Source organism: Neofelis nebulosa, chromosome 7, assembly GCF_028018385.1.
Source record: "Neofelis nebulosa isolate mNeoNeb1 chromosome 7, mNeoNeb1.pri, whole genome shotgun sequence".
Lineage (NCBI taxonomy): Eukaryota > Metazoa > Chordata > Mammalia > Carnivora > Felidae > Neofelis > Neofelis nebulosa.
The window spans coordinates 60,239,578-60,259,071 of NC_080788.1; the positions used below are offsets into that span (position 1 = coordinate 60,239,578).

Below are 19,494 nucleotides of genomic sequence, written 5' to 3' on the forward strand. Positions count from 1 at the left end.
GTATTAGCTCAGAACTGGTAGTCAGAGTTGTGAGCTCTCATACTTACCCACCCATGATTTCCAGGAAACAAGTGACCTTCCTCTGTCCCCTCAGTTTTGGCCAGTAGTAAATTGGGTACATGGTTCTCACTACCTTTCTGCTACTTCCTAAGATATTGAGGAAATCTCCCTAGAAATTACAAAGAGGAAGAAATGAAGTGGAGACAGATAGGCCTGATCAGACCTTCTTGGGGGTCCCAGTTGGGTACAAAAATAAGGACTCCACCCCCCAGTGAGATGGGAGGGCCTTCAGGCTCCAAAGGGCAGCTATGTCAGGCAAATGGAAGAGAAGTAAGGAGTGATCGATGCTAAGGCCTAGTTATCTGGCTCTCAGGGACATCCGCCTAAGACCCCCGTCATTTTTCCTTTTTGTAAATGTAACCAAGGCTGAGAGCAGTATGTGAAGGTGAGGTCTAAGCTGTGCCATGTACAGTAACCATGTCACTTCTTCTGATTTGTGTCTGTCCCGCGGGTGACGTACCCCAGTATCCTGTTTGCCTCTTTTACTGCAGCCATTCACTGGGCTGGTGGCTTCAAGGATTTTTCTACAAAAACCCCTAAGCCCCTTTCCTGGTCAGTACGCTGCATGACTGTTCCATGTAATCTGTTCTCTCTCTTTGGTATGTTGCCCTGCCCCCCTCCCTGAGATCGTTTGACATTTGTTTGCATTAAACTGCATTTTCCATCCAGTGGCACAGTCACCTGAAAGACTCAACTCCCTCAGAACCTGGTTGCATTGTTTTTCATTATTTGCTGTATCTTGAACTTTGGCCTCATCAGCTACCTGTGGCATCTTACATTTGACAGTCCCATCCAGATAATGCCCCTGCATTATGAACCAAATCCTGAAATGGCCCGGGACCTCTCAACCTAGACTTACTTCCCATACAAACATTTCCCTTTTACAGCCACTGTTGATGAGCCCGAAATCCTCCTATCACCCTATTATTATGGTGTGATTGACCAGAAAACTGTGGATTGAACTGTTTCAGCAACTGTTCTCTAAAGCCACTGCGCTGCTGTCTTGTTTCAGTTCTAATTTTGGCTAAAACTGTGTCTGTGCCTGGAGCCCCTTCCAGTCAGGGTGGGCTGTGCATCTACGAGACTTAGCTGTGAACAAGCAGCCCACGACAAGGTGACAGGTGTTCTCTTTGTGCTTGTAGGAATGAGGTGACCAAGCTGAAATTTGAAGGAAAGACTTTCTATTTATACGTAAGTCAGAAAGAGGTGAGTGCTGGCTTCTTTCTCTTCAGGGAGGGCTGGGGCACTGGGTGGTTTCTAATGGCCAGGGCTCAACCAAAGTGGCATATCCAGGTTAGAACTAAGCCACCTGAATGAGAAGCAGAGACCTGGAGGTGAGGGATGGAGAAATGGCCAGGCCCTGGAGCCCAGGACTTCCTCAGGGATGCTAGTGACACCCGGAGGTTCCATACCTCCGAGAAATGCAGACAGTGAAAGATTCTTTTGCTTCTATAGGAGCATTCCAAGATAACAACTTTTTAAAAGGAAGTAGAAAATGCAGACGACAGGAGCACTTTCTCTGGTGAGGGCTCTCTTGGTTTTGAGTCTGTGGCAGCTGAGGCTTATTGTGATTGGACCTGCCCAGTGTGAACTTAGTCACTGAACTGAGCTCTGCCCCAGTGGGTCCTGCAGGCCTTCTCGTCCAACTGGCCAGCTGCCAGGAAGTCCCTTCCCCTATCTGAAACCTCTTCCTGAAGTCCTGGGGAGCCCTCAGACAGCCCAGGGGTCAGGGTCCTGGCCTACTTCATCCTTCACTTCTCCACCTGCACTCAGCTGTTTCTATGTGGGATTTTTTTGTAGGAAAAGAAAATTATTCTCACATATTTTGCTCCAACTCCAGAAGCATGCAAGCACCTTTGGAAATGTGGAATCGAGAACCAAGCCTTCTACAAGTGAGTGGACACATGTGATGGGGACTATCTTTATCAGAGCCAGAGTCATAAAAGCTACTTTTTAGAGGAATGATGGGCAGGAAAATTTGAGAAACAATGATGGGCACGAAAATTTGAGAAACACTGAGAAAGGAGACATAAGATGACAAGGCTGGCCCTCCTTAATAAAACAGACCCCTTTCTGGATGTCTGTACTCCCAGGATGGATAGAGCTGAGGTCAAGGAATGTGTTTCAGCAGAGATACCCGAGGGATCTACCTTCTGATGTCCTTGCACAGCTCCCAGTGGCAAAGCAGTGAGGGGTCTTTTCAGGGCAAAGCTTGGGCCAAAAATAGCTCACGGGTACCTGACTTGAATCAGGTTGGCCCTGCAGAGCCATTCAGAGCCATAGAAGGCCCAGAGTACAAGGCTTCATGAAGGAGCAGCAGGTGCAGCCCAGGCAATTCCCTAAGCCTTGGGGAAACTCTGGGGCTTGCTCCCCAGTGGGTGCCCTAGTGCTGAGCTGGGGTTGATGCCGGACCTTCCCAGTGTGCCACTGCCAGAGGTAGTGCCAGTGACAGAACAAGTGCCCAGGAGCCTGAGTGGGGTAGCTGGAAGAATGGCAAGGACTTATCTGTTAGTGAAAAGTCAGCTTTGGGGCAAAAGCAAGAATTTTGATTATCACAGGATTTGTAAAGTATATGAGGTTTCTGTGCTATTTTCTTTAAGAAAGTGGTTATAAAGGCATTAGGGAACAAATAAATAGCCCATTGAGAAACTGGGGTGATGGCAGATAATTGTTTCACTAAAACCCTTGGTCTTGTTTTTAAAATAGAATGCAATGATTTATGATTTAATAAGCTAGATCTTAATCAGGAAAACATAAGACAAAGTTTGTGGTATATTCTGCCTCTGACAAGCCATAGTTCTCCCTCCAGTAACCTCCAGGACCCTGAAGAGAGAACTGCTCTGAGCTAGAGGGGCACCATCCTCCTCCCCAGGGAAAGGCATTGCTGCCTGCTGGCTGCTACGGGGTGTGGGCTGGCAGAACTGGGCCTCCCTCATCTAGGGCCACAGCTCCAGAGGCTGTTTCTTGGGCAGGCTTTCTTCTGAATTGCTTAATAGTTTCTATGCATTTGATACCAGAATCAGGGATGAACTGAATGGGCAGCCTGAATTATAATCTGAGTCGGCTTCTTTCATTTAAAGAAGAGGACACTCAGAAAAGGCTGCCACATGGTCAAATTTCCCTCCTGTTCAGTCCATGGCTGTCTGAGAGAAGCCAAGAAAACATGTCAGCACCATTTTTGGAGACCTTTGTTTTTCTGTTTGTGTCATGGGAACAGAACTGTGCTTCTGAACCTGTGACCAAACTCAGTTTGAGTCCTTCTGTTAACAAATCCCCACACTTAACTAGCCCTACCAAGACCCACACTGGAAACTGAGGCTGTTTTTCACATTTCTACTGATTACTTGATGTTCTCTAGTAAGTGTTAAAAGCCTCTAGCCTGGGTCAGATCCCCAATTATGCCAAGTCTTAGCAGCAGCCACTTTGGCATCACTCTGAGCACGTTTTACACACAAATCCCTGGCACTGCCTTTGGCCTAGTGCTTTGAAAGAAGCCGGGTCAGACTCAAGGACATGTTCAGGCAGGAGGGCAAGTAGGCTTACAGCCTCACAGAGCCCTGAGACAGGTGCACATGGTCTCCCAGGAACTGCTATTCATGGATTTTGGGGACAACTCCCTACATACTGACTGCCTGCTCATGACAGAGGCTTCAGACCCAGATCAGTTCCTGGCTAGATCAGCACTACAGGCACCTCAGGGCATGTTGTAAGCTGAGTCAGTTGGGTTGGGAGGCCTCACTCTGGGCAGCTCTGCTCAGCTTCCTTTATCTAAGGGTGAGAGGGCCATCTGGGATCAAAGAAGTCACCTAAGAGGATATTTTACAGTGCCCATGGTCTTCCAGAGTCTCCACACCAGCTGTCCACAGCCTTGAAAGTGATATTAATAGGTATTCTGGGAGAAGAGGGATGATTCCAAGTTCAAATGAAAGATCGAACTTGTATTAAAGTTAAGCTAGTTTGTCCATTTCAGGACTTCTTAGAGTCTTTACTATGATAACCTACTTTAGGACTCTCCAAGAGGGAAATGGAATAGGGAGGACAGCCCCTACTCTCTCCTCTGCCCACAATTACCCAGACATGGAATCATCAAATACTAGGACTGGAAGGGACTCCTGAGGTCAAGTAGTCCCAGCTCCGTCATTCTGTAGATAAAACAACTAAAACTAAGGAAGAAAAAGAAATTTGCCCAAGGTCATACTGCTAACAAGTGGCCTGGGATTTGACAGGCAGCATTCTATTATTCCCCCAGGCCATCACCCCTAACATTTATTCTCAGTCCCCCTGGCCAACCCCATGAAGCACTCTTGGGGAGCCCTCGCTCTCCTGACATGAAAATGGGTTTCAACATGACTGTCCCCAGCACTGAGGCTGTGAGCAAACCCTCAGGTCCTAAAGGAGAGTCAGAGACAAGCCAGACTGTGAAGGTCCTTTTCCTGAAGAGTTTCCTCAAGTAGCCTTTGGAAGGAGCTGGGAATACGCTGCCTTAGCCCATGAAGCAGTTGCAGGCCATCTGTCACACTGGACTTTGCCTTGCTGCAGGCTGGAGAAGTCAAGCCAAGTCCGCACAGTGTCCAGCAGCAATTTATTCTTTAAAGGGAGCCGGTTTCGATACAGGTAAATAGTGACAGTAAGTAACTGTTATGGACCTATTTTTAGACCCCTCTCTGGAGAACAGTGGCTCAGTGGTCCTTATCCTTGAGAACAAAGGAACTGGGAACCTCCAAAAAAGCCTGAGGTTTCTATCCAATTCTCCTTGTCTCCTAACCCTTTGACTATTTCTTTCCTTCCCTGCCACAGTTTGTCTGCAGGGTTTAAAATATATATCTTCTTCTGCCCTCACAACAGCAGTGAAATAAGAACTGTACCAGTGATTCTTTTCATGTCTGTCTAAAGATTTTTTTTTTTTTGCAATATTTCTGGAACATGCTGGACAATGAGCAATCATTTCTAAATGAAAATGGAAGATACTAAAGACTCCAGAGATAGTTCTCTAAACTAAGCTATCAGGACATGTAAGAACTTAACCTAGCAAGCCAACCTTTTTCAGTGACCTAAACATTGGGAAGGACTAGGCCAAAATGGCCATTGCCCAGTTCATCCAAAGTATCTGAAATCTTAGACAGGAGCCCAGTGCTGGGACACCGTCTAATCCCTTTCTGTTTGTTTTATTATACTATTTATAGTGGCCGAGTTGCAAAGGAAGTAATGGAGTCGAGTGCAAAGATCAAACGGGAGCCACCAGAAATACACAGGTAGGCTGCCAGGGACTTCCCCCCAAAACGAGTTGCAGTTCAGATCTCAGAATCTCCAAAAAGGCAGCAGTTCCAGTACTATGACCATTCTGGGCACAATGGCTCACAAAAGGGAAAGGAGAACACGATAGGAAAGTTCCCCATCTTAGCTAAAAGCATGGGGAACAGTCTAGGCACCTGCGTGGCTCAGTCGGTTAAGTGTCTGACTTCGGCTCAGGTCATGATCTCACAGTTCGTGAGTTTGAGCCTCGCATCGGGCTCTGTGCTGACACCTCCGAGCATGGAACTTGCTTCAGATTCTGTGTCTCCCTCTCTCTCTGCCCTTGCCCTGCTCTCTCTCTCAAAAATAAATAAACATTAAAAGCATGGGGAACAGTCTAACCCTGGTATCCCTGAGCCTTGATGAAGAATGAGGGAGGGCACAGTACCCAGTACCACCTTCCTGGATACTTCTCTGTGTCCTCCCAAATCCTAAAAGTGGCCATAGACCACGGAGGGCATGTCCAAAATGCAAGATTGCCTTGTTTCTGGAATCAACCAATTATAGAAAGCCAGGGATCACCCCACAGTCCTGTCTCACTAGGTCTAAAAGTTTTGAGATCCTTGCTTCAGGTATAACTGTACATCATGCATATCTCCTAAACCTAATAAGATCCAGAAAGAATATTAGCCAGGATAGCTAGGGTTCATCAACCAGCTTGACCTCTGGGAGCATTATTACTGCCTTCACACGGCACCCCTTGGAGCAGCGGTCTCTGTCAGAAGTCAGAGGAGGCTGCCATATGGGTTTTCAGGCACATTTTCAGGAGTCCTGGGGCTCTACTCCCTGACAATCCTGCCCAGAGACCAGAGGCACCACTGCTGCACTAAAGCAAGGTTCAGGTGGGTCTGGGATATGAGGATGTGGATGAGTTTGAAGCAGTGTCTCTGATGGGGATCCAGGGACTAAAGACAAAAAAAAAAAAAAAAAAGTTTTGGGGCGCCTGGGTGGCGCAGTCGGTTAAGCGTCCGACTTCAGCCAGGTCACGATCTCACGGTCCGTGAGTTCGAGCCCCGCGTCGGGCTCTGGGCTGATGGCTCGGAGCCTGGAGCCTGTTTCCGATTCTGTGTCTCCCTCTCTCTGCCCCTCCCCCGTTCATGCTCTGTCTCTCTCTGTCCCAAAAATAAATAAAAAACGTTGGAAAAAAAAAAATTTTTTTTAAAGTTTTAAGATTTTTTTAAATAAACAAACAAACTTTAACAGAGCCAGGCAATTCTAGTAGCTACTCCTCAACTCTGAGTCCTGATCCCATCTGTTGTGTGCACTGAATTAACACAGTTCTCTTTTCATTTAACCTCAGAGCAGGGATGGTTCCCAGCCGCAGCTGTCCCTCCATAACCCATGGCCCAAGGCTGAGCAGTGTCCCTAGGACCCGGAGAAGAGCTGTTCACATCTCCATCATGGAAGGTGAGCAAAAGCTCTGGAGATGACCACAGGGTTCCTCCAAGTTTTGACTTGGACCCGTTCCTCTCAGGGACCTTAAAAAGAAGTGAATGCAGCAGAGACAGCAGCACTTTTCTCCAATGGACGGGAGAAGGTTTTGTGTAGTGGATGGGAACACCAGCTAGGTTTCAGGTGAAGGGTAATCCCACCCAGCCCTGCTGAACTGTAGTCTAAGAGGGGATTTAGATCTGAGAGTGTTGGGGTAGACCTCTGGGAGGCTATGTATGTTGCATATGCCAGGTTCCTTGCAGTTCTGAAATTGCTTTCCATCAGAAGGCTTTTCACTTGTTTTTCAGATCAGACCAGTCTCCACAGGTTAAACAATCAAGGTGACTGAGGCAATTAACCAAGAAATGAAAAACTCTTGGTTCTGAAGCACTCCAGTATTTGCTACCACCTTCTATTTCAGTTGTAGAAAGCTCTCCTCTTGCTATCTGAATTCTTTAATGTGATCTCAGGAAATCTAACATGCCTCACCTCTCTCTACCCTTCCCTCCCTTTGGAGGAGGCTGCGGTGGGTGGAGTGGGGTTGGGGGGAGGTGCAGGGAGACAAAGTCTGTGTATCTTCACTGAACTACATATTGCAGTAGCTAAGGCTGATAACTCTCTAGTCCCTGGGTAGTTAATACTGTTAGGAGACTCTCAGAACATTGGCCTCATTGTCACTGACTGACCTGCCCCCAGGCTGGATATAGGTATAAGTCGAGTGCTTTTACTCCCAAAGATGGATGTTTTTGTAGGACCACAGATCTCAAGCAGCAGCGAACAGCAGCAGGTTTGCTTCAAACCTATCCTGGAAGGTGGGGAAGGAAGACTTTTTGCCCTTTCTGTGGGAATGCTGATGAATGAAAATAACCACGTAGGTTAGGAAGGACATCATTCTGCTGCTCCCCTGTGAGGATCATGGGTTTGTGTTTAGGATTTTATGTGTCCCTGACTTTGCATTACCTAAATCTGGTATAGAACTACAGTCTAGGGGTTGAGAACCCTGGCTGAGAAACCACATCAAGTACCTTAATTATTTGAGTATGTTAGTTGTTCTTTTTGATTTTTGTTTTGTTCTGTTTTTAAGTTTATTTATTTACTTTGAATCTCAAACACCCTCAGCACAGAGCCCAACGTGGGACTTGAACTCCTGAACCGTGAGATCATGACCTGAGCCAAAATCAAGAGTCGGACGCTCAACTGACTGAGCCACCCAGGTGCCCCAGTTGTTCTATTTGTAAAGTAGGGATACCTTCCTTGTGTCCCCATTGAGTTGTGAGGAAGCTGATGTACATGGAAGTACTTGAAAGAGATTAAAGCATTGGGGAGCCCGGGTGGCTCAGTCAATTAAGTGTCCAATTTCAGCTCAAGTCATGATCTCGCGATTTGTGAGTTTGAGCCCCATGTCAGGCTCTGTGCTGACAGCTCAGAGCCTGGAACCTGCTTCGGATTCTGTGTCTCCCTCTCTCTCATAAATAAACATTAAAATAAAAAATTTTTAATAGAGATTAAAGCATTTACTGGACAGGCAGCAAGCATAATGCAAAGAGGCCTGGTCAGGAAGTAAAAGGTGAGATTCAAATCAGAGCTCACCATGTATTTTTCTGAGCCTGTTGCCCCCACCCTAGAGTGCAGTGTGGATGTGGGAGGGTGCCTTATGAACTACGAAGCATAATCACTATGCAAGGTGTGAAGTTATTGAGGTCTGTCATCAGACACAGCCTCCTGGCTTTTCCTCTGGTCTTAGGTTGAGCAGGAGAATGGAGCACAGTTCTCTCTGACCCTCTTCTTGTGAGGTGTTCATCTAAGGAAAGTAGAATGAATTTCTTCTCTTTTGAGGAAACATAACTTTCTCCTCTCCTTGTGGCCCTTCTTTCCATCCATCCTGAGGTCTAAAGCCACCAGGTTCATCCCAAAGCTCCTGCAAAAAGTCAGGACAGCTGTCCTTCTAGACAAAAGGTCACCCTCTGAAGGAAGCTGGCACTAATGCAGGTATAGGGAAGAGCCTCGTGCATTTGTTCTCCAGCATATGGAAGAATGTCCAGTAAAACCCAAGTTCCCAGAAAAGGGAAGACTGAGGCTATCCGTGTGGAAATACAATACATTTGTAGTAGCCACAAAGCAGGGTTGCCAGAACAACTCAAAGGCAGGAAGCCTGTCCTCAAGCTCCCCCAAGACAAGCTATGAGGCTGCCTCAGTTCCCAGCCAGCTCTGCCTGTCTTCTCCCACTGCAGCAGCAGTAGGCTCTTCAGCATCTGAAATAGTCCTCTTTGCTTGTAAAATGCCAGGGGAGGATGCAGCAGGAAAAGGCCACCAAAGAAGCTATTAAAGCAGAGACTTCTAGGGCCAAGGCACACCCTCAAAATCTCAGCCTCCTAGAACTTCACACCTGGCAAATTATAGCACAGCAGGCTCCCACGTGCTACTCGGAGCCAAACTGCTGCTTACACCCCACGCCTGAGGCTGCCTGTGGACGAGCACAGCCTTCATCCCCAGTCATGGCCTTCAGCCTGGAACCCAGTAGATTCGGGAGGGCACAGGCAGAAGCAGCTAAGAACTGCCCTAGCAGGAATGACAGTAACAGGCTGAGTGAGGAGAGGCAGATGGACATCTGGTTTGGGTGTGGGGAAAAGAAAATGATTTTAGCATTTAATTTACTCTATCAGTCAGGGATTATCAAGCCTGGGGAAATAAAGAATGGATTATTTCCCAGAGAGTTGAGCTACACCATCTCTCAAGAGGGATTTTGCCTTTAAAGCACCCAGCAAACAAAGCTGACCCTCACTGTCCACCCAACCAGGCAGGGAAGGGCTGAGTGCAGCATGATGGGGGCCTCAGAAGAAGGGTGCTAACCCAAACTCCGAGGAAGTTACGGACATTTGAAATTGGTTCATAGTCCATCAGAGACTGTCTTTCCTATATACTCCATATGGCACATAATATCACAGAAATGATTTGCCTTTTCCAGAGGGAAATATTTGTTTACTATCTCTAAAACAACGGGAAAATTGCAGGGGCACCTGGGTGGCTCAGTCGGTTAAGCGTCCGACTTGGGCTCAGGTCAGGATTTCACGGTTTGTGAGTTCGAGCCCCACGTCGGGCTCTGTGGTGACAGCTCGTAGACTGGAGCCTGCTTCCGATTCTGTGTCTCCCCCTCTCTCTCTGCCCCTCCCCTGCTTGTGCTCTAGGTCTCTCAAAAAATAAATAAATGTAAAAAAAAATTTTTTTAATAAAAATAAAATGGGAAAATTGCAAAAACATTAATATAACACTACAATACAAATGAAACCATGTGATTCCAATGAGCTGGGATCCTTAAGAAGATAACTGCACACTGCTTGGCCTTCCCCTCTGCTCTCAGGGATGCTGAGATACCACATTTTATTAGCACAGGATTGACCAGAGAGGATGCTCAGGTATGTTGGTTCCTCTTATCTGCTGCACCCTAAGGGTTGGCTCAGCAACAGAAGGCCCAACAGTGTACAGCCCAGTGGAGGATGGGACACAGTCCGTTTCCGGCCCCAGAGCTGACACCTCACACTTCAGAGCCACCCAACCCAAAGCCAAATGTCTTTATAACTTCACATCCTGCATTTTCTGGAACTATGTGATTCTCCATACCCTGTGGGATTGTTCTTTGCCCTCTCTACACCTGACTCTGAGAAGTCTGGGGCCCTTACACAGGCCTCCAGGAAACAGCCACATTGCTGGAGAAGCATTACTTTTTATGGCTCTAAGTGCTTCTGACTGAATCCAGTCCACTGATAATGTCAGCCTCTCAGAGTTGTTCGTTCCCTGAAGCTCAGCCTACTTTGTCTCCAGAGCTGACATCCTCTCTCCAGCACGGGAGGCACTGTAAAGGAGCTGCCATGCATGGGGTCAGCAAAAATCCTTTGTCCCTAGTTGTTTTTCCATCCTTTGCCTCTGTATCTCCCCTGCCTGGCTGGTTTCCTTGAAGAGATCAGCTGGTTTCCACTGAAGAAGTATCTACTTTCCTGGGCGACCATGGGGAAGAGTCTGATTAAGATTCACACCAGAGTCCGAGTTCAGCTCCGGTTGACTAATCATTGCCTTCGGCCACTAAGTGTGCGCATACTGAGGATGGGGCCCCGGCTCCAGGGGAGGCTCCTGACCACTGTGTCCACTGGCCCACAGGGAGCCACCTCTGGGCAAGGCAAGCAGCTGGAACATATCCAAGGTAAAAAAAGAATCCTCTGTTTTGCTGTGCCATTTGCCAGATCTCACCCACCCATGGTACCCACCCCCTCCATCCCACAGTAACAGGTTTGATGAAGGGGTTGGGGTGGGTAGTGACTTCTAGTGAACCTGAAGTTCTGTACAAGACTAGTCTGACATACATACAGGTGAGGTCTATTGAGGGAACAGAAGACTAACATTTACTAATTTTGTCTAGCAGTCTACTAGAAATGCATACATTTCCATTATCTTATTTACTGAGAGCACCAACAACTTATTATGATGTGGTTTCTGGTGTCCCTCTGATCTGTTCTCTCTGATATAACAGCCTTTGCCTCTCTCCTTCCCCTCCAAGCTTAGGGCTGAATTGTAGGCTAAGATGAAATGCACTGAAGTGGCTTCAGCAGCTAAGCTGGTTGTACTGTGGAAGATCTGACAGTCATAGCTGTCTTTGTGAAGGGACAGCCTCTAGAAAGGGTATGAGGATTATGTGGAATTTAAGAAACAAAACAGATGAACATATGGGAGGGGGGGAAAAGAGAAAGAGAGGGGAAACAAACCATGAGAGACTCTTAAAGATAGACAACAAACTGAGGGTTGATGGGGGGATGGGCTAGATGTGTGATGGGCATTAAGGAGGGTACTTGTGATGAGCACTGGGTGTTGTATGTTAGTGATAAATCACTGAATTCTATTCCTGAAACCAATATTGCACTGTATGTTAACTAGAATTTAAATAAAATTTAACTAGAATTTAAATAAAAATGGAAGGAAGAGAGGGAGGAGCAGAGGAGCCAACACATGTGTGATCAGGGCCTCAAGATGTGTTTTATCAGGAACTTATTAAACACTCCCAGGTTCATAGTCCTCATGCTGCTTGTGCAAATGCAGGAGTAAGGGGAAAAAGCTGGGGGGAAAAGATCAAAGGAGCATCAAGAGCACTGAAACAAGGGGCTGGCTCTTAATTTCACATTATTTCACAACAGTTTCTTGGGCAATTGGGACCTAAATCTAAAGTAGGTATAAGATGTTGACTTAATTCATCCAGGCCCAGAATCCAACTACATGATCATTAGCACCAGGAAATAGAAAGAGGCTTGGAGTCCATCCTTACCTTTGCCATCATCAACCAACCACATGACTTCAGGCAAGCTCTGTAACCACTTGCTTTCATTACTTCGTGGAAAGATAAAATGAAAGCACTTAAAAAAGTTTAAAATAGTATACAAATTTAAGATTTTAGCACAAGGGGGGAAAAAATAAAACCAGGACCATGAGGAGCTTCTGAAAGCAGAAGCTGAAAGCTGTGGCAAATATACTTACTGATGGTGAGGTGATGGGGAAACTAGGTGGCTAGCAGGGGGCTGCTGTTCCTGCCCCAACCCACCCCACGTTTGTAACCAATCCCAGGATTTGTTCCTCTGGAGAATCCTTAACTGTGCCGATGGGCTCCAGCAGGCTGAGCAGGCAGACTGCCTGGGAGCAAATGGCTACTCAAGAGACCCAAACACAACTCAGTACTTCTGAAAGGTTACTGCCACCTTTTAAGAGAGACCTTTGAGCTTGGGGGGGGGGGGGGGGGGGGGGCAGCGGCGCCTGGGTGGCTCAGTTGTTTAAGCATTTGACTCTTGATTTTGGCTCAGTTCATGATCTCACGGTTTGTGAGACCAAGCCCCACATAGGCCTCTGGGCTGACAGTGCAGAGATTCTCTCTCTACCTCTCTCTCTGCCCCTCCTCTGCTTGTGCTCTCTCTCAAAATAAATCAACATTCAAAAAGTGAGAGAGAGACCCTTGGGCTTATGAAGCTAGCCCTAATCAACCCTTATTTGGTCAAACCTTTACATAGCTGGGAATCTGATCTAGTCTGCAGCAATTCAGGGTCAATTTCAGAGCAACAGAAGGGAACTGGGTTCTCTTACCATAGGCTGCAAAAGCAGGGAGAGTCAGAGCCACTCTGGCACCCCAAAGATAGCCAGGAATGAAAATGCAGACACTGAACCTGAAACAAGAAGCCATTTCCTCGAGAGCATTGTGATGTGGGCCATACTCGGTGACTCCAGGCCCACATCTTCTAGCCTCCATGGCTACTATTTAGTTGAGGGAGTAACCACCTCCTGTTTCTTGCTACCAGAGACTGAGCACTGTAAAGAGAGAAATGTTCCATCTGAAAAAGTAAAGAGATAATGGGTAGTTTTAGGGGGTCGGAGAACACGTTCTCCTGACCATTGTAAGAGAATTTCCACCCTGACCCAACAAGATGTTCTCAGAGACCACTCTGCAGTTTGGAGTGTGTAAAGATAGGGGACGTGTCAGCCTACAGTAGACCCAGCTCATTCTAAAGTAAAAAAAAGGAGCCACTAGCCAAGGGCTATTCCCCTTCTCCATCAGAAAACATTTAGGAAGAGGGGTGCCTGGGTGGCTCAGTTGGCTAAGTATCTGACTATTGACTTCGGCTCAGGTCACATCTCCAGGTCATGAGATCAAGCCCAGAATTGGGCTCTGTGCTGAGTGTGGAGCCTGCTTGGGATTCTCTCTGTCCCTCTCTCTCTGCCTTCCCCTGCTCATGCATGCACATGTGTATGTGCACATGCACACTCTCTCTCAAAAATAAACATTAAAAAAAAAAAAAAAGAAACCACTTAGGAAGAGCAGATAGGGTTTTAATGTCCCCTAAGATTAGGACAGCTAGAAGTGGGAGGCTGAAGAGACAGAGCACAACTGCAGAAATCCAAAAGATGACCTCATGAACTCAAGGAGCTGCATGCTGGGTTGTTAGAAGGGCACTCAGCTCCAGAATCAGTATTTCATGAGCCCTAGTGAAGGAAAACAGTCTTTTCCTCCCCATTCCTGCCTCTTAAGACCCTCAGCCCAAGAGGGAGACTTGAGCTCCCTGAAATGTGGCCCCAGCTCTGAATCAGGGATGGTATGCAATTCGGAATGTCTTTCAATTGACGTCAAAAGCAGGAAAGGCAGAATCTTTGACAAATCTTGCCAAGACCCTACGTAAAAAGAAAAAAAACCTCCAACATGGCCCCTCTGATGTCTGCTGCTTCTCTTATCCTCTTCCTGATACATCAGAACAGCATGCAGCAGCCACTGTCACGTAAAGTGTACAGAGGGGCTTCCTTGCAAGATTTTAGTTACCATATAAAACAGAATGGGTGCTGCCTCCACCAGACAGCAAAGTGTGCACAGGGACCCAGAAAGCCTTCTCACGTTCCTTTTGCATTTCCAGGCCTCGAGTCCCTCCGGGACAGTGCCCATTCCACACCAGTGCGTTCCTCCTCCCACGGGGACACCTTCCTGCCTCATGTGAGAAGCAGCCGGGCAGATAGCAATGAGCGAGTCGCCGTGATTGCAGACGAAGCCTACAGTCCTGCAGACAGTGTGCTGCCCACCCCTGTGGCTGAGCACAGCCTGGAGCTGATGTTGCTTTCCCGGCAGATCAATGGGGCCACCTGCAGCATCGAAGAAGAGAAGGAGTCTGAAGCCAGCACTCCAACAGCTACAGAGGTGGAGGCCCTTGGGGGAGAGCTGAGGGCCCTGTGTCAGGGGCACGGCAGGCCAGAGGAGGAACAGGTGAATAAGTTTGTTTTAAGTGTCCTCCGTTTGCTCCTTGTGACCATGGGACTCCTCTTTGTTTTGCTCCTCCTCCTGATCATCCTTACCGAGTCTGACCTTGACATTGCCTTTTTCCGCGATATCCGCCAGACCCCCGAGTTTGAACAATTCCACTATCAATACTTTTGTCCCCTCAGGCGATGGTTTGCCTGCAAAATCCGCTCAGTGGTGAGCCTGCTCATTGACACCTGAGAAGGCATGACTCCTCCCAATAACTAGCCAGGTGGACCAAGGAGCCCGGCTACCCATTCCCAGCAATGGGACCCATCGCGGAACCATCGGCACATGTACCAAGTCCTCCTCTCATGACTCAAAGTCCACAGCCTAGGAGGGTCATTTCCCAGAAGAAAAAGAGGATAGGCTCATGCCCTATCTAAACAAACTGGGAAAACTCATTTCCTTCAGAGGTTCTTTCAAGAAAGGCTCAGCAACTCTGTTTCTCATCCTCCCGATTTGCAGGATAATTTTTGGTTTTGAATTTTGATTTTTCATAGATGTGTATTATTTTGAAAGTATCAAATAAAAATAATTTATTTTACTATTACGGATTATCGCAGTAGTGTCACCTAGCAGATGGGACACTAGTTGAAGACTAGAGAGCTGTCGTCTTCTGTATTGTGCGGGAACTTTCCTACTGGGCTCCAGTAGGCTCATCAGTGCAGCCTCAGCAGCACAGGCCAGGGGTCTGGACAATGGGAACTATCTGTAGGTTTTCCTGCCAGACGAGATTTGAAAAAAGTAAACATCCATGTAGAATGATTAAATGGAAAGTTGCTTCTTATGATGGTCTGAGTTGGATTTTCTTTTCCTTTTGTTTTTTTCAAATCTGAGCAGAGTGGGCATCTGAAGGGACCACCGCTACCGCAGCAGCAGCAGCAGGGGTGGGGTAAGTCTGTCCCCTTAGACTAGAGATCCTAGTGGGCATCGCCATGAGTTTTATATAATGAACTTAGACTTCTGTGATTTTTTTTTCCTGAAGAACCTCAAGATTTTTATAGTGCTTCAGAGACATTAGTTGAATTCAGTGGTGCCTGAGATAAGACTGTCAGAAATGTCGGACAAAGTGTAGTTAACAGAAACGAGAACTTAGGTACCTAAGAAACTGTTGAGATTCAGAGAGCAGTACCTATTTTGTACCCCCCCCCCCAAAAAAAACTATTTCAATTTATATTTTAACAAGATGTTATTTTCTTATCAATTCATATTTTGTTTTTACTTTATGGATTAAGAAAATAGAGCCTGATGAACTAAATGATGCAAGAAAGAAACTGATCTTGAGAATGAAAAGCTTCAGAAAAGAGAATTCCAAGATCAACAAAGAGCCTTGGAAGGGACCAAGAAAAGGATTTCTTTAAATAGGCATACTAAAAGATGCCTACAAAAGAAAGAAAGCGAACGTGGCAGAAACCAACAATTAGATGTAGAAATACTGCCCCCTAGGGTCATCCTCTGCATCAGGAAAATAAGAGTTGTAGGAAAGTATTTGCCATTCTTGCTGAGGGAAGCTTCGGAAGCATGCAAAGCATAGCATGTGAAGGGTGAGTGTGGGGTCCAAGGCCCAAGCTCTGCAACTCTTAACAACCACTCACATACAAGATCTCGTTTTCATCTCAGGGAGAGATTTCTAAGTCATCTGGGGCCTGAGGACTTATTTAAGGATAGTCCGTAGACATATTCCTGGGACCCCCACAATAGCGGAGTGGCTGCTAACATCACGTGATGTTGGGCAGCCCCAAATGCAGAACAGGATGAGTCACTTGAAGATTTGCTCTCCCCTAATTTGTCCCCTGAAATAGCAGAATCATGTCCATGTACAAAGTATAACAGACATGGAATTGACAGGGGGTGCAGGGTGGGGGGAGTGGATTGTACAATTCTAAATGCCCTTTCATCTAGACCAGGGGTTGGCAAACTTCTTCTGTAAAGTGTCAGATAGTACATATTGTTTTTATTTTGGTTTTGTGGGCCATACTCTGTGGCAACTACTCAACTCTGCCATCATAGCACAAAAACAGCCATAGGTAATACATAAACAAGGAAACATGGCTGTGTTCTATAACAGTTTATTTTTAAAAAGACAGCTGAATTTGGACCACAGGCCATAATTTGCCAACCCCAATCTAGACAATAAAACTGCTCCTTACCAGTATGTTAGCAGAAAGGGGGTCAGCTCTGCTCCCATTCCTGACTTGCTAAAGGCCCAGGACCATTTCCCAGTGGAGGCACTGGGGTTGCTTGTTTAAAGGGTGCTTGAACAACCAACCAGCAAAGAGGTAACTGATGCCAAGATGAGCAAGATCAAGTCTTTAAATGCTAAAACTCCACCAGAAGCTAAGAATGGAAGAGGAATGTCTGATCATTTCCATACCAGCGACAATTAGGGCAGAATTACAAACATCTATTTACCAAGTGACAAGACAAAGTGAAGGAGATCCTAGTAAAACTTAGGGATCACTTAGAACCAACTATCCACTGCCACTTGTCATCTACACAGGAAGGCTTTATTTAGCACAGGACTGAAGTGAAAAGTAGACTCAGAGATGAAAAGGCTGTCAGGAGATAGGGGGCTGGTTTTAACCTGGATATCTACTGTCTTATGCAACATAGCAGATTACCTTTTAGTGTAGTGTTCCTACCTCAGTCTGTAGAATATGGTGTTTCTATGCAGTGAGTGATAACCTTGACAGTGACCTTTCATATTCACATTAAAGAGAGATACAATATTCCATTTCCTGGTATGTTACTTGTGTCTAGAGTTCTAACAGTACAATAGTCCATACCACTTCCAACAGCTGGATTTTGCTCTCTGAACAGAAACTTTTGGGTTATTTTTTTCCAGGGCTTATCCCAGAAAATACAGATAGTAAAATTTCCTTCAATTTGCTTTTCAAGTAGCGCTTGAATAACAAACTTCCTTTGTTGGTGACTAGTCTTTTTGGTATCTCCCCATAGTTAAACATTGTTCAAATTTTTAACCTGGTTTTACTGTGTTCCACTATGTCTCCCATTTTCTCTCAAAATTAGTTTGATCTCATTGTAGAAAAAAACAATGGATTCCATAGCTTCATCCATCAGAGGAAATAAAACTCTTACTAAAGAATAGTGTACTGCATCTTTAAGCAGTAGAAGGTAAACTACCTGCAAATGTGAATTTCTTAGTTTCATTAAAAAGTATAGTTGTAAACCTTTCGTGTGCCAAAAATTCTAAGTTATACTTTCCTTCAAAGCAATGTACTTTTTTCTACATATGCAGTATGTAGTTAGCATAAAATCATTGGTGCCATGAAAATTATTTTTAAACTTAAATAAATATTTAAATATCATTGAAGAGTGGACTCTTTCTTAACCTACAACTGGTCTCCCTTTTTCCTCCTTAAAGTTACCAACACAGAGATAAAAGGATACCAGGGGGATTTATACAGCTGACTGCTGTTCATGACTAGAATCATTTAAAATAGTCATTTTATTGGGGCACCTGGTTGGCTCAGTCAGTTAAGCATCCAACTCTTAATTTTGGCTCAGGTCATGATCTCATAGTCATGAGGTTGGGCTCCATACTGGGCATGGAGCCTACTTAATATTCTCTCTCTCAAAAAAAAATAGTAATAATAGTCATTTTGCTTATATCCATCTATCCTTGACCTTTCCCCCAAAATAAATACTACTAAAAACTTGGAAACTGTAATAATAGAACGATTTTAGAGATGAATTGGACCTCATTTTTCTGTTGAGGAAAACCAAGGAGTGATTTTCCTAAGGCTACATAGAGCCAAAAGTAGAACCAAGATGGTCCAGGGTGCCTAGCTGGCTCGATAAGTAGAGCATGAGATCTTGAGGTTGTGAGTTTGAGCGCTACATTGAGTGTAGAAATTACTCAAGAAAATAAAATCTTAGGGGCAGCTGGGTGGCTCAATCAGTTAAGCATCAACTCTTGATTTCAACTCAGCTAATGGTCTCACAGTCTGTGGGATGGAGCCCTGCATCTAGCTACACACTGACGGTGCTGAGCCTGCTTAAGATTTTCTCTCTCCCTGCCCTTTCCCTCCTCTCTCAAAATAAACTTAAGTTTTTTTTATAAACAAGAACCTAGATGGTCCAGCTTCTAGACCAGTGTTCTCACTCAAGCCTGGAACAAGAACAGAAAACATTTCCTATGAAGGGAATAGAATGGTGTCACTGCTACAGTAACCTGATAATTACAACTTACAAAATATATTCCTATAACATTATCTCACCTGATTATATAACCATCACTCTGGCTACAAAACTGGTAATGGTCTTTTAAATTCCATGAGGATGAAAAGTGAAACTTGGGTCCACTGTGCTAGTTTCTTACTTAATCTTCCTGGTTTCAATTCTATCTGCCCTTTAATGCTCCATTCTGCTATCAGATCATCTTCCTAAAGCACCAATCATGTTATGTAACCCACCTCAAAATTTTCAGAGGTTCCTATCACCTATAAAATGATTATCTAATATCCTGTCCCTAGTGGAGCTTTGTTTTTGTTTCTAATGACAAAGTCTTTGCTTAAAGTGATCTGCAAAGTAAAAAGCCTAAGAAACAGGGGCGCCTGGGTGGCTCAGTAAGTTGAGTGTCCAGCTCTTGATTTCAGTTCAGGTCATGATGCCAGGGTCGTAGGATTCAGCACTGAGTGTGGAGCCTGCTTAAGATTCTCTCTCCCTCTGCCATTCTCCCCCACCATTTTCTAAAAAAGAAAAAAAGCTCTCTAAAAACAAAAAAGAAAAGCCTAAGAACCACTGGATGTGAGTGGTGATTTCCCATGATCCTACAGTTTTTTTAACATTTATTTAACATTTGTTTATTATTTTCTTTCCCCCAGTGCAAGATGGGGAGAGGCAGAGAAAGTGGACACAGAATCCAAAGCAGACTCCAG

General features: G+C 45.6%; 1 protein-coding gene across 9 annotated transcripts in view; it reads left to right on the top strand.

Moving 5' to 3' along the window:
• FRMD5 (FERM domain containing 5) overlaps nt 1-17,922 on the top strand; it is a 318,959-nt gene extending 301,037 nt beyond the window's left edge. For 2 of the 9 annotated variants that reach the window (XM_058737919.1, XM_058737926.1), the window contains 7 exons: nt 526-612; nt 1,203-1,266; nt 1,861-1,952; nt 4,600-4,674; nt 5,244-5,312; nt 6,653-6,759; nt 14,214-17,922. In XM_058737919.1, coding sequence (XP_058593902.1) covers nt 526-612; nt 1,203-1,266; nt 1,861-1,952; nt 4,600-4,674; nt 5,244-5,312; nt 6,653-6,759; nt 14,214-14,791 — 1,072 coding nt within the window. In that variant the 3' untranslated portion in view covers nt 14,792-17,922. The remainder of the gene's footprint in view (nt 1-525; nt 613-1,202; nt 1,267-1,860; nt 1,953-4,599; nt 4,675-5,243; nt 5,313-6,652; nt 6,760-14,213) is intronic. The other 7 variants (XM_058737923.1, XM_058737924.1, XM_058737922.1 and 4 more) reach the window with 7 other exon arrangements.
• The last annotated feature ends 1,572 nt before the right edge of the window (nt 17,923-19,494 follow it).